This window comes from Loxodonta africana, chromosome 5 (genome assembly GCF_030014295.1).
Source record: "Loxodonta africana isolate mLoxAfr1 chromosome 5, mLoxAfr1.hap2, whole genome shotgun sequence".
In the NCBI taxonomy this organism is placed as follows: domain Eukaryota; kingdom Metazoa; phylum Chordata; class Mammalia; order Proboscidea; family Elephantidae; genus Loxodonta; species Loxodonta africana.
The window spans coordinates 144,253,805-144,266,523 of record NC_087346.1 but is presented as its reverse complement, the minus strand read 5'-3'; the positions used below and the strand labels follow the sequence as shown (position 1 = coordinate 144,266,523).

At 43.1% G+C, this 12,719-nt stretch overlaps 1 protein-coding gene across 1 annotated transcript in view; it reads right to left on the bottom strand.

Moving 5' to 3' along the window:
- The window catches only part of LOC100662570 (protein FAM184B), a 162,593-nt gene that overhangs the window by 56,040 nt on the left and 93,834 nt on the right, over window positions 1-12,719 (bottom strand). The window contains exons 3-4 of the mRNA XM_064286320.1: window positions 3,271-4,029; window positions 2,077-2,212 (exon numbers count right to left, since the gene is read on the bottom strand). Coding sequence (XP_064142390.1) covers window positions 2,077-2,212; window positions 3,271-3,816 — 682 coding nt within the window. The 5' untranslated portion in view covers window positions 3,817-4,029. The remainder of the gene's footprint in view (window positions 1-2,076; window positions 2,213-3,270; window positions 4,030-12,719) is intronic.

Genomic DNA, 12,719 nt, shown 5'->3' with positions numbered 1-12,719 from the left:
CCTATTTTCGAGACACTGCTCTGCATCCTCACCTTCTGGTTCCATCTCAAATCTCTCCTACTCTGCAGGGGGACTTCCTCTGTCCTGGACACTCTACTCCCCTGCTGTCTGGGTCATGCCCATGGCCTGTAAGCTAACTGTTCTGTAAGCTTCCCAAGGTCAGGTCCCACGTGTTATGCCTTTGTTGTATCTCCCACAGCGTCAAGTGAGTCAGACTGTAGGTATTAAAAAAAATTTGTTTGTTTTGACTGGGAACATATAATGGTATCCTAAGCATGATTCTGGAGTCCCCTGGGTGGTGCAAATGCTTAATGCGTTCACCTGCTAACTGAATACTTGGAGGTTCGAGTTCACCAGAGGTATTTTGTAAGAAAGGCTTGATGACCTACTTCCAAAAAATCAGCCATTGAAAACTCTATGGAACACAGGTCTACTCTGACACACCTTGGGTCCTCATGAGTGGGAGTCAAGGACCAAGACTAGCTTACCATATATCTCCTGTCCCTACCCCAAAGCCTGGCACATAGTAGATGTTCCCACAGTAGGTACTGCTTAGTGGGAGGCTCTTTGGAGTCGGATATTCTTACACACAAATGCCAGCTCTACCACCAACCAGGCATCTGACCTTGACTCTGTTACTTAACCTATCTCAGCCTCATTTCTTCGTCTATAATGTGCAATACTGACAACTGTGGGAAATGGAACAAAGGCACAACATGTGGGACCTGACTTTGGGGAGCTTAAAGAACAGTTACATTACAGGACATAGGCACTCATCCCACAAAATTTTTAGGAAGATTTAATCATGTAATTATATGAAATCATGTTTAAATATAAAAAGTTGTCTAAATGTGGCAGAAGAGCTCACGTTGAGAAGCTCAGGCACAGTGGTGAGCCTGTGGGGAAATATTTGGTGGTAAGGTATCCTTTTTGAATCATGCTATTTGTTATGGATTGACTAGTGACCCCTCAAGAAATTGCTGGAATACTAATTTGTATACCTGTGGAAACCATGCTTGGGTCAGGTGCACCTCAGTCCTCAAAGTGATGTCTTTGGCAATGAAAAAGGAAGACCAAAGAAGAATTGATGCCTTTGAATTATGATGTTGGTAAAAAATGTTGAATGTACCATGGACTTCCAAGAAGAATGAAAAAATCTGTGTTGGAAGAAGTACAGCCAGAATGCTCCTTAGAAGTGAAGACGTCTAGACTTTGTTTCACTTATTTTGGACATGTGATCAGGAGGGACCAGTCCCTGGAGAAGGACATCATGCTCAGTAAAGTAGAGGGTCAGGGAAAATAGGAAGACCCTGAACGAGATGGACTGACACAGTGGCTGCAACAGTGGGCTGAAGCATAACCATGACTGTGAGGATGGCACAAGACCAGGCAGTGTTTTGTTCAACCAACTCGATGGCACCTAGCAACAACATACCTGTGCATATAATTCCACTTGGCAATAGGGTTTTCTTCGTTATGTTAGTGAGGACATATCAGTGTAGGGTGTGTCTTAGGCCAATTACTTTTGAGTTATAAAAGAGCAGATTAGGCAGAGAAGCAAGCAAGCAGGAATGGGAAAAAATCGATGCCACGTAGAGATCTCCAAGGCATGTCAGAGAAGCTGAGACAAGGATTTTCCCCCAGAGAGGACAGAGAGAGGCTTTCCCTAGAGCCAGCACCCTGAATTTGGACTTGTAGCCTCCTAAACTGTGAAATAATAAATTAATGTTCGTTAAAGTCACCCACTTGTGGTATATCAGTTATAGCAGCAGTAAGAAACTAAGACACTATTAGATGACCAGCCTGTACCAGCTCTAGGTAAGGCCATTATAGGTGTTAGGTTACCTGGGCTCTGCAGAGATTGGGCTCACCCATCACCAAGGTGGGTGCAGTCCACACAGCCTTGCCCTGCCACTCTGCCCCCTTAAAAGTCTCAAGGACAGGGCAATGTATTGTTCTGTTATACACAAGGTCACCATGAAACAGAGCCAACTTGAAGGCATCTAACAAAAACAACAAGTAAAAACCTGGATGTTCACTTTGTTTCTTTAAAGAAATTATTCCAAGGCATCTCACCAGCTTTCTGTGACACATGACATTCCTGCAGCATCAGTCTGTCCTTGGCAAGAGCCAGCTTCTCCCCAAGTTTTTTGGCCGTGCTTTTCAGCTCTGCGTTCTCCTGGCGAGCTGCCCTGAGCTGCACATCCAGGTCCTAAACAGACAGGGAGGGTCTCATTTCTCCTTTCTCTGGTTAGAGCTTTGTATAGCAACATCCTAGTGCACAAAGCATTCACTAACTCTGTAAGGTAGGCGAGCGTACAGCCTAAGCCCCTGATCTCTGAAATGCAGCTGCTCAGAGTTCATCAAATCCCCACTCATCCTCTGACTGGCTGTGTGGCTGGATTAAACGAGATAAAGAGTCTAGTACAGAAAAAAATGCTCAGGGAGTATTAGGAATATTAGCAGCTGTTATTTTGAGAGATGGGGTTTTGTGGGTCTGTGGGGCTCACATAACCAACTCAGACCATGGTCTGGTTCTCCACAGAACACAAGTCCTAAGGACTTTAGGGCAGGCAAGGAGTTATTCTGAAATGAATAGGGGCTTTAGAATTAGGCTGACCTGAGTTCAAAAACCAATTCTACCCCTTTTTAGCTGGGTGCTCAGCTAGGAGTAAACCCAGTGCTGTCAAGTCAATTCCGACCCATAGCGACCCTATAGGACACAGTAGAACTGCCCCATAGAGTTTCCAGTTAGGAGTAGGGTGGTGCAAATGGTTAAGCATTCAGCTGCTAACTGAGAGGTGGGTGGTTTGAGTCCACCTAGGAGGCACCTCGGAAGAAAGGCCTGGCTATCTATTTCCAAAAACTCAGCCATTGAAAACCCTGTGGAGCACACTTCTTCTCTGACACAAGTGGGGTCACCATGAGTTGAAGTTGACTCAACGGCAACTGGTTACTGGTCAACTAGGCCAGCCCTTAAGCCTCCCAATTTCAGTCTAAGTCTTCTCATCTGTAAACTCCAAGTCGCTAAGTTCTTTGAGATCAGGGACTAACTTACCACATATCTCCTGCCTATAGCCCCAGGCCTGACTATGGGCAGGTGTTCACTAAATATCTGCTGAATAAATGTAGTTGAATCCTATGGAGATAATAATGCCCATCTCGGTAGAAGTCAAGTGCCTAGCATAGTGCCTGGGACACAGTAGGTGTTCAAAAATAGGGGCCATATTTATTATCCGATTTGAAAGTCAGGAAGGAACCGTGCTTTACCTGGATCCTTTCCTTCAGCTTCTGGGCATACTTCTTTAGGTCACTTATCTTGTGGCCCCTGTGCTCCAGATCCCCTTCCAGCTTCCTGACCTGGGCCTGCAGGGCTGACTCCTGCACCTGGAAGTTCTTGCGGAGGTCCATCTCCTTCTCCTGCCACTGCCGCAGGGCCTCACTCACCGACTGCTGCATGGCCTGCCGGATGGCCTCGTTCTCCCGCTCATATGTGGCCTGCAGCTCCTCGGCCTTTTGGGCATAGTCCTTGCTCAGCTGCTGGTTCTCTATGCGCAGCCGCTCCACCTCCTGCAAGACCTCATGCATCTCAGGGCCACGGCCCTGGCCCAGCTCTGCCTTGGTGTCCAGGCTCTCCTGGGGAAGCCTGCCCCACTGGGGCGCCTCATGGCTCATCAAGTGCCGGAGCCTCTTCTCGTAGTCAGCCTTGAGCTCCAGCATCTCCTTGGACAGGGTTAGGACCCGCTCAGCATGCTCTGCCTTCACCCTCAGCTCTCTCTCTTTGGTCTCCAGCCTGCAGGTGGCTGACTCAGCCATAGCCTCCTGCGTCAGCTTCTTCTGCAGCTCCAGGGCGCTTTCCAGGGTCTGAATGCGCTGCAGAAGGGCATCTTCCTTTGTTCGGTCCTGGTCCTGCAGGAGGCTGGCCTTGGTCTCTGCCACTGCTTTCTGGAGCTCCTCCTGGTGGGCCTCCCTTAGCGCCTCCAAGCTGGCCTCGGCCTCATCCTGGCGGGTGTTCAGGGCATAGATCACCTGCAGGAAAATCAACAGAGCCCAGTCAGTGTGAGGATGTGGGTGTGTGTGAGGGGCCCACCAATGGTGGGGTGTTATAATTTGTGGGCTGTCATTGGTTCCCACAAACAATATTTGAAAGGAGGATTTGTGTGAAAGTGATTTATTAGAAAATATTTCCAGAAAAAAAAGTAAGGAAGCAAAGAAGAGGGACAGGGAAGCAAAACAAGAGGGTGATACTGCTCAGATCCAAAGTAGCTTCGACTGAATTCCACAGGTGGTCTCTTGTGTCCGATAAGAATCCAATGAAGGGCTTCAACGTAGAGAAGTGATGTGATCTAATTTATTCAAAAGGATGCTTTCTCAAAAGAATACTAGCAAATTGTATCCAGCAATATATAAAAAGATTATACACCATGACCAAGTGGGATTTATCCCAGGAATGCAAAGTTGGTTTAACATCCAGAAATCAATTAAGGTAATATACCACATCAATAGAATAAAGGACAAGTGCCACATAGTCATATATGAATAGATGCAGAAAAACCATTCGATAAAATTCGATACCTCTTCATGATAAAAACACTCAACAAACTAGAAATATAAGGGGACTTCCTCAACCTGATAAAGGGCACCTTTAAAAACCCACAGCTAACAACATGTTTAATGGTAAAAGACTGAATGCTCTCCTCATAAGATCAGCAACAAGACAAGGATGTCTGGTCTTGCCACTTCTATTTGACATTGACTGGAGATTCTAGCCAGGGCAATTAGTAAGAAAGTGAAGTAAAATTTCATTTCAAGATTTTCAAATGAAATCTGGCATCCTGATTGGAAAGGAAGAAATAAAGCTACCTCTGTTTGCAAATGACAAGTTGTATATAGTAAATCCTGGGGAATACGATAACAAACTATTAGAACTAATTAACAAATTCAACAAGGTTGCATGACATAAGATAAATATACAAAATTCAATTATATTTTCATACACTAGCAATGGGAAAACTGAAAATAGAAGTGAGAAAACAATGCCATTTACAACATCATCAAAAAGAATAAAATACTTAGGAATCAATTTAACAAAAAGAAGTACAAAACCTATATTCTGAAAACTATAAAACACTGATGAGAAAAATAAAAGAAGACCTAAATAAATGGAAAAAAAAAAAATCCCATTCTACCCAGCACAGGACAGTTCTTCACAACAAAGAATTATCCAGCCCAAAATGTCAATAGTGCAAAAGGCCAGGGGAGAGCTGACGGTGGCCTGGACTAAGGTCTAGCACCAGAGATAGAGAAAAGATATAAGCCTGAAGAGATATTTTGGAAGTAACCTCAGCAGGATTTGGTAATGGATTGCGTATGAGGAGAGAATTAGAGGTAGAAATCAAGAATGACTCCCAGGTTTCTGTCCTGAGCAATGGGTGGATATTTATTACACATACACACTCATCCGACCTTGATTTTTTTTTTTTTTTTTTTAACTTAACAATAGATCTTGGAGGTCAAGTCATTTCTGTAAAAAAGAAACTTCTTCATTTTTATTTTTGGCTGCTTCGTATGCCTTTGTATGGATATACTATAATTTATTTCTCTGTCCCCTGCTGATGGGCAATTAGGCTGTTTTATCAATATATTTATTTCACCATTGTTAAGTAAAATTTTCTTTCACTCCTTTTTTCATTCCTGCCAGTAAATCTGAGGTCTGCATTTTGCATTTCCTCAGCTCCTGCCAAACACTACTAACTCATCACTTAAGTTTCCCAACCTCGTCTGGGCTGTCCATGCTGATATCACTCAACTGATTTGTTTCCTAATAATTCCCTATTATTTTTCCCCATAGCCCTGGTGGCACAGTGGTTAAGAGCTACAGCTGCTAACCAAAAGGTCGGCCGTTCAAATCCACTAGCTATTCCTTGGAAACCCTATGCGGCAGTTCTATTTGGTCCTGTAGCGTCACTGTGAGTTGGAGTCAACTCGAAGGCAACACACAGGTTTGGTTTGGTTTTGGTTTTTCTCCATAGGAGCTACTTCAAGTTTCTACCATGCTTCTTAAGACCCCAGCCTAATTCCTGGCCCATTTGTGCTCTTCTTTTTGTATGTAGTATTGCCTCCTACTTTTGGCAGGAAGAGTGATTAAGAGCTTGGGCTCCAGAGCCAACCTGGGTTGCAGTCCCAGCTTCAGTGTCTCCTAGCTGGTGGTCCTGGGCAGGTGACTCAACCGCTTTGGAGCTCAGTTTCCTAACAGTGAAATGTGAATAACGACCACACCAATCTCCTTGGGTTCTACTGAGGGTTGAAATAATGCATGGGGAACATTTGATATCTGATAACTACATAATGAATATTACCTCCCATCCAGAGGAAAGAGGCTGGGACTGTTAATTGTGGGCTGAGAAAAAGCTAGAGCATTTGCTACTTTATAGTGCAGTCATGGGGGCAGAAGTCAGACTGCTGTGGTTAAAGAGGAAACAGAGGGTGGAGAGGAGAAGATGATGAATGTGTGCCTCTCTTCCCCAAAATCACTGGTGAAGGTAGGAGGGATGGAGCAGTTAGCTGGCTAGAAAGACAAACAGAGTCAAACTCACCAGGGAGGAGGGAGAAAATCAGGTATGTAAAAGAAATGGTATAACTCAAGATAAATTAGTTTAATTTGGAATAACCGCAGAAAGGTATAATGAATTTCACCTCCTTTTTTTTTTTTAATAAAGCTTCCCTTAGCTTCCCACAGATAACAGAAACTTACGACATCATCTGTCTTCCCACTGGACGTTGGATCATTTGGCTGTTGTGGCCCTTTTCACATCACATTATGGACATTCAAGTACTAGGTGTCAAAATTCATCAGAATAGGCACCTTGGCTTAGGCATATTGTAGGCCCCCCAGCACCTAGCATGGAACTTGGCCTGATACAGACTCTCGGTGTGTTTACCCTTAGACTGAAGTAGGGCTCTGTAGGGGATGAAGTGAGATTGAAGTAATGGGATTCCAGAAAGGAGAGCAGCAGGAGCAAAAGCTTTGAAGGCAAACAAGCATAACAATTAAGAGACAAGACTTTGAAATTCACACTGTCTGAGTTCAGATCCTGGCTCTGCTATTTGATAACTGAGTGACCTTGGGCACGCTATATATAATCTCAGGGCCTCAGTTCATTAGTTGTACAAAGAGGAGAAAAACATTTCCTGTTTTATAAGGTTGTTGAAGGATTAAATGCAATAATGCATATAAGGCACATAGCATGGTGCTTGGCTTGGCTGGGCGTGGCTCACAATAACTTGGCTGTTCCTATTATGGTTGTCCATGGCTCACTTTAAGCCTGACAGGGATTTTTTTGGTAATGGCATTCCTTGTAAGGAAGGCTATGTGGTAGGACCAATGGAGCTGGGGTTTTCTAGAATGAGACAGACCTAGATTTAGTCCTACCTGAGATTGCTGATATACCCCAGTATCTGTTCTTTCCTTCTTTCTTAGAAACAGAACCTCCAATTTTTCCTCGAGCACTGTTACAGTTACCTAGTGCTGCCATGACAAAAAATACCACAAATGAGTGGCTTTAAAGAACTGAAATTTATTTTCTCACAGTTCTGGGGGTTAAAAGTCACATCAGGGTCTCAGCCATGTTGATTCCTTTTGTGGGCTTCTTTATTAGTTTCTGGGACCCTGGTAGTGCAGTGGTTAATAGCTACTGCTGCTAACCAAAAGGCCAGCAGTTTGAATTCACCAGCTGCTCCTTAGAAACCCTATAGGGAAGTTCTACTCTGTCCTATAGGGTTGCTACGAGTCAGAACTGACTTGACAGCAACAGCTTTGGTTTTTTGTTGGTTTTCCTACTTTCTGGGATCTGTCGGCAATCCTTGGCGTTCCTTTGTTTAAAGACAGATCATCACCTTCCCTCTGTGTCTGTGTCTGTGTCTATTTGTCTATTCTGCTCTCTATGTAAGACATCACTTAGAGTGATTAGGTTTAGGACCCACCCTACTCTGGTATGACCTATTAACATAACAAAAGAAAACCCCTATTTCCAAGCAGGGTCATATTTACAGGTAAGGAGTAGGGCTTTCACATATCTTTTGGGGGGACACAATTCCATCAATAACAGCCTCCATTTCAGCTTAGAGTGGTCACGTGACTCTGTTCTGGCCAGTAGGATATAAGGAGAAGTGTCATTACTTCTTCCAGGATGAGTCTTTTCTCGAGCAGCCATCTTGAACCATGAAATGGATGTCACGGGCTAAAGATGGCAGAACAAGAAGATAAGAGGAGCCAGGGTTCCTGATACAGTGGGAAGCCATGGAAAACCATGCCATCCCTGGGCTAATTCCAGCAGGGTTTCAATTCATGTGAGTGAGAAATAAGCTTCTATTTTAAGGCACTTCTATTTGGGTTGTCTGTCACTTGCAGACAAACCTATTCCTACTTCTAACTCTTACCTTTATCAAATTGCTCAAGTAATGTCACTTCTCTAAGTCTCAGTTTTCTTACCTGTAAAATGGAAGTAACCCAAATGGACCTCATAGGTTTTTTTTATGAGGATAAAGTAAGTTTATGTCTGTTAATTACCTGGCATGTAGTAAAAGCAAGTGCCGTTGAGTCGACTCCAACTCATGGTGACCTCATATGTGTCAGAGTAGAACTGTGCTCCATAGGGTTTTCAATGGCTGATTTTTCTGAAGTAGATCACCAGGCCTTTCTTCCAAGGTGCCTCTGGGTAGACTTGAACCTGCAACCTTTCAGTTAGCAGTCAACTAACTGAAATAATTCAGGTAACTGTATGCACCACCTAAGGACTCCTGGCACATAGTAGGCACTCATTAAATGTTCCTTCTCTCCTCTCACTCCATCCCCTCAAAAGGAAACATCCCTTGTCTTAAGAGATAATCTCTTCTCCACCCTAAGTTTTAAGCAGATTTATCTTTCTTCTGACCTTGATCCCTCACAGGTCACCTGGCAACCCTCTCCTGCCATCTGCTTGCTTTCTTGAATTCACCACCTACTAAACGGAAACATCAAAGCAACTTGCCCAAGCCTCATGTATAGATCCACCCGCTCAGGAAGAAGCTGACTTCAGAATCCATCAAGGAGCATGAGTAATTCAGCAGCCAAGAGAAATACTGAGCAAGTCTGTCAGTTTTCCCAAGGGCTTTAGAAATCTACTGCTAATGGCTTGATTTCAGAGAAAATTTCAGTGGCAGGCCTGTTAGGATCTGAGAGGTTGAGTGTTGAAGGTTTAACAAAGTCATCAAGAATGGCTTATGAACATCAGACCCATCAAGTCTGGCAACGGGAGTCGGAAGTGAAATGGAAAAGCAAAAAAGGAAATATTTGTTAAGGGCCCAGAGTATAACATCTACGGGGCCAGGTAATTTACGTATGTTCTTTCAATTAGTCTTCTGACAATTCTACAAAACGAGTATCATTATACCTATTTTACAGATGAGGAAACTAACATTAAAAAAAAAAAAAGAACATCGGATGGGGTTAATTTAAAACATGGGGACAGCGGTGGTTCAGTGGTGAAATTCTTGCCTTTCACGCAGGAGACTAAGGAGCCCTGGTGGCGCGATGCTTAATCACTTGGCTGCTAACCAAAAGGTCGGTGGTTTGAACCCACCAGTGGCTCTGAGAGAGAAAAGACCTGGCAATCTGCTCCTGTAAGGATTATAGCCCAGGAAACCCTATGGGTCAACTCTACTCTGTCATATAGTATCACTATGAGTTGGAATAGACTTGAGGGCACATAACAACAACATGCAAGAGATTAGAGCTCAATTCCCAGCCAATTTCCTCATGTGCAGTCACCACCCATTTGTGAGGGGAGGCTTGCGCATTGCAGTGACACTGAACTGGTTTCAGCAGAGCTTCCAGACTAAGACAAACTAGGAGGAAAGGCCTGTCCATCTACTTCTGAAAAGTCAGCCAATGAAAACCCTATGGATCACAATGGTCCAATCCCTTTGTGCATGGGGTTGCCATGAGCCAGGGGCCGACTTCACAGCAACTAACAACTTAAAATGTACTGGAGATGTGGCACGGCACTTAAAAGGAGACCTTAGAGTGTGCCGAGCCTGGGCCCACATCCTAGCTCTCTTTCTAGCTCTGTGCACTTGAATCTCTCCAAGTCACTGTATCTCTGTGAGTCTCAATGAGCTCATCTCTGACATGGACAGAGCAATACCTACCTCATAGACTTGCTTGCAGATTAAATGACATAGTGAACCTAAAACCTTAGCAGTAATGCTAGTACACAATATACACTCAAGAAACGTTATGTTGTTATTGTTACTATTACTGCCAAAAGTCATTGAACCAAAAAGTGATGGGGCTGGAATTCAAACCCAAACCCCTCTGTTCCAAAGTTAAAAGATATAGAAAATAGTGTTGTTGAGAATCAAGTTGATAATATTCATTCATTCAAAATTTTTTTAGCATTTACTATGTGCCAGGCATGGTGTTAACCACTGGGAATACAGAACAAAATAGACCCTTCTTTTGAGGGGTTATTATAGGCTAGTAGCATTTTGTAGACTATATTATTTGTCCAAGGAGTCCTGGTGGTGCAATGATTAAATGCTCCAAAAGGTCTGCGATTCAAATCCACCAGCCACTCTGCAGGAGAAAAGTCCTGTCAATCTGCTCCCATAAAAGACTGTTGTTGTTGTTAGGTGCCGTCAAGTACGTTCTGACTCATAGTGACCCTATGTACAACAGAACAAAACACTGCCTAGTCCTGTGTCATCTATCTTCACGATCATTGTTATACCTGAGTCCACTGTTGCAGCCACTGTGTCAATCCGTCTTGTTTTGAGGATCTTCCTCTTTTTTGATGGCCCTTTCCTTTACCAAGGACAATGTCCTTTTCCAGGAACTAGTCCCTCCTGATGACTTGTCCAAAGTACGTGAGACAAAGTCTAGCCATCCTTGCTTCTAAGTGGCATTCTGGCTGTACTTCTTCCAAGACAGGTTTTGTTTGTTCTTCTGGCAGTCCGTGGTATATTCTTCGCCAATACCATAATTCAAAGGTGTCAATTCTTCTTCAGTCTTCCTTATTCACTGTCCAGCTTTCATGTTCATATGAGGTGATTGAAAATACCATGGCTTGGGTCAGGTGCACCTTAGTCCTTAAAGTGAAATCTTCACTTTTGAACAGTTTAAAGAGGTCTTTTGCAGTAGATTTGCCCAATGCAATGCGTCTTTTGATTTCCTGACTGTTGCTTCTATGGGCATTGCCTGTGGATCCAAGTAAAGCAAAATTCTTGACAACTTCAATCCTTTCTTCATTTATCATGATGTTGCTTATTGGCCAGCCGTGAGGATTTCTGCTTTCATTATGTTGAGATGTAATCCATACTGAAGGCTGTAGTCTTTGCTCTTCATCAGTGTTTCAAGTCCTCTTTCAGCAAGCAAGGTTGTGTCATCTGCATAATACAGGATGTTAAGGAGTCTTTCTCCAATCCTGATGCTCTGTTCTTCTTCATATAGTCCAGCTTCTTGGATTATTTGCTCAGAATACAGATTGAATAAGTATGGTGAAAGGATACAACCCTGACACACAGCATTCTTGACTTTAATTTAAAACGTTTAGTATCCCCTTGTTCTGTTCAAACGACTGGTCTTAGTCTATGTACAGGTTCCTCATGAGCACAATTAAGAGTTCTGAAATTCCCATTCTTCCCAATGTTATCCATAATTTGTTATGATTCACACGGTTAAATGCCTTTGCATAGACAATAAAACACAAGTAAACATCCTTCTGGTATTGTCTGCTTTCAGCCAGGATCTGTCCGACATCGGTAATGTTATCCCTTGTTACACGTCCTCCTCTGAATCCAGCTTGAATTTCTGGCAGTTCCCTGTTGATGTACTATTGCAACCGCTTTTAAATGATCTTCAGCAACATTTTACTTGTGTGTGATATTAATGATATTGTCAGATAATTTTGTTGGAGCACCTTTCTTTGGAATAGGTACAAATAGGGATCTCTTCTAGTTGGTTGGTCAGGTAGCTGTCTTCCAAATTTCTTGGCATAGACGAGTGAGCACTTCCAGCACTGCATCTGTTTTTGAAACATCTCAATTAGTATTCTGTCAATTCCTGAAGCCTTGTTTTTCACCATTGTCTTCAGTGCAGCTTGGACCTCTTCTTTCAAAACCATCGGTTCTTGACCATATGCTACCTCCTGAAATGACTGAATATCAACCAATTCTTTTTGGTACCGTGACTCTCTATATTCCTCTCATCTTCTTTTCATGCTTCCTGCACTGTTTAATACTTTCCTCATAGAATTCTTCAATTTTGCAACTTGAGGCTTGAATTTTTTCTTCAGTTCTTTCAGCTTGAGAAATGCCGAGTGTGTTCTTCTCTTTTGGTTTCCTATCTCCATGTCCCATGCCCTCCATTTCTCTGTATTCCTGACAAAATGGATGTCAGAAGAGACTCTGAAACTTGCTCTTGAATGCAGAGTAACTAAAGCAAAAGGAAGAAATGATGAAGTAAAAGAGCTGAACAGAAGATTTCAAAGGGCAGCTTGAGAAGACAAAGTATTACAATGAAATGTGCAAAGACCCATAAAGATTACAGCCCAGGAAACTTCTATTCTGTTATATAGGGTCCATATGAGTTGGAATCAACTAAACAGCACACAACAACAATATTACTTGTCTACAATTTTTCCTTCTCTCCCTTCCTTGCTGTGGCCAATCCACACTGTGGC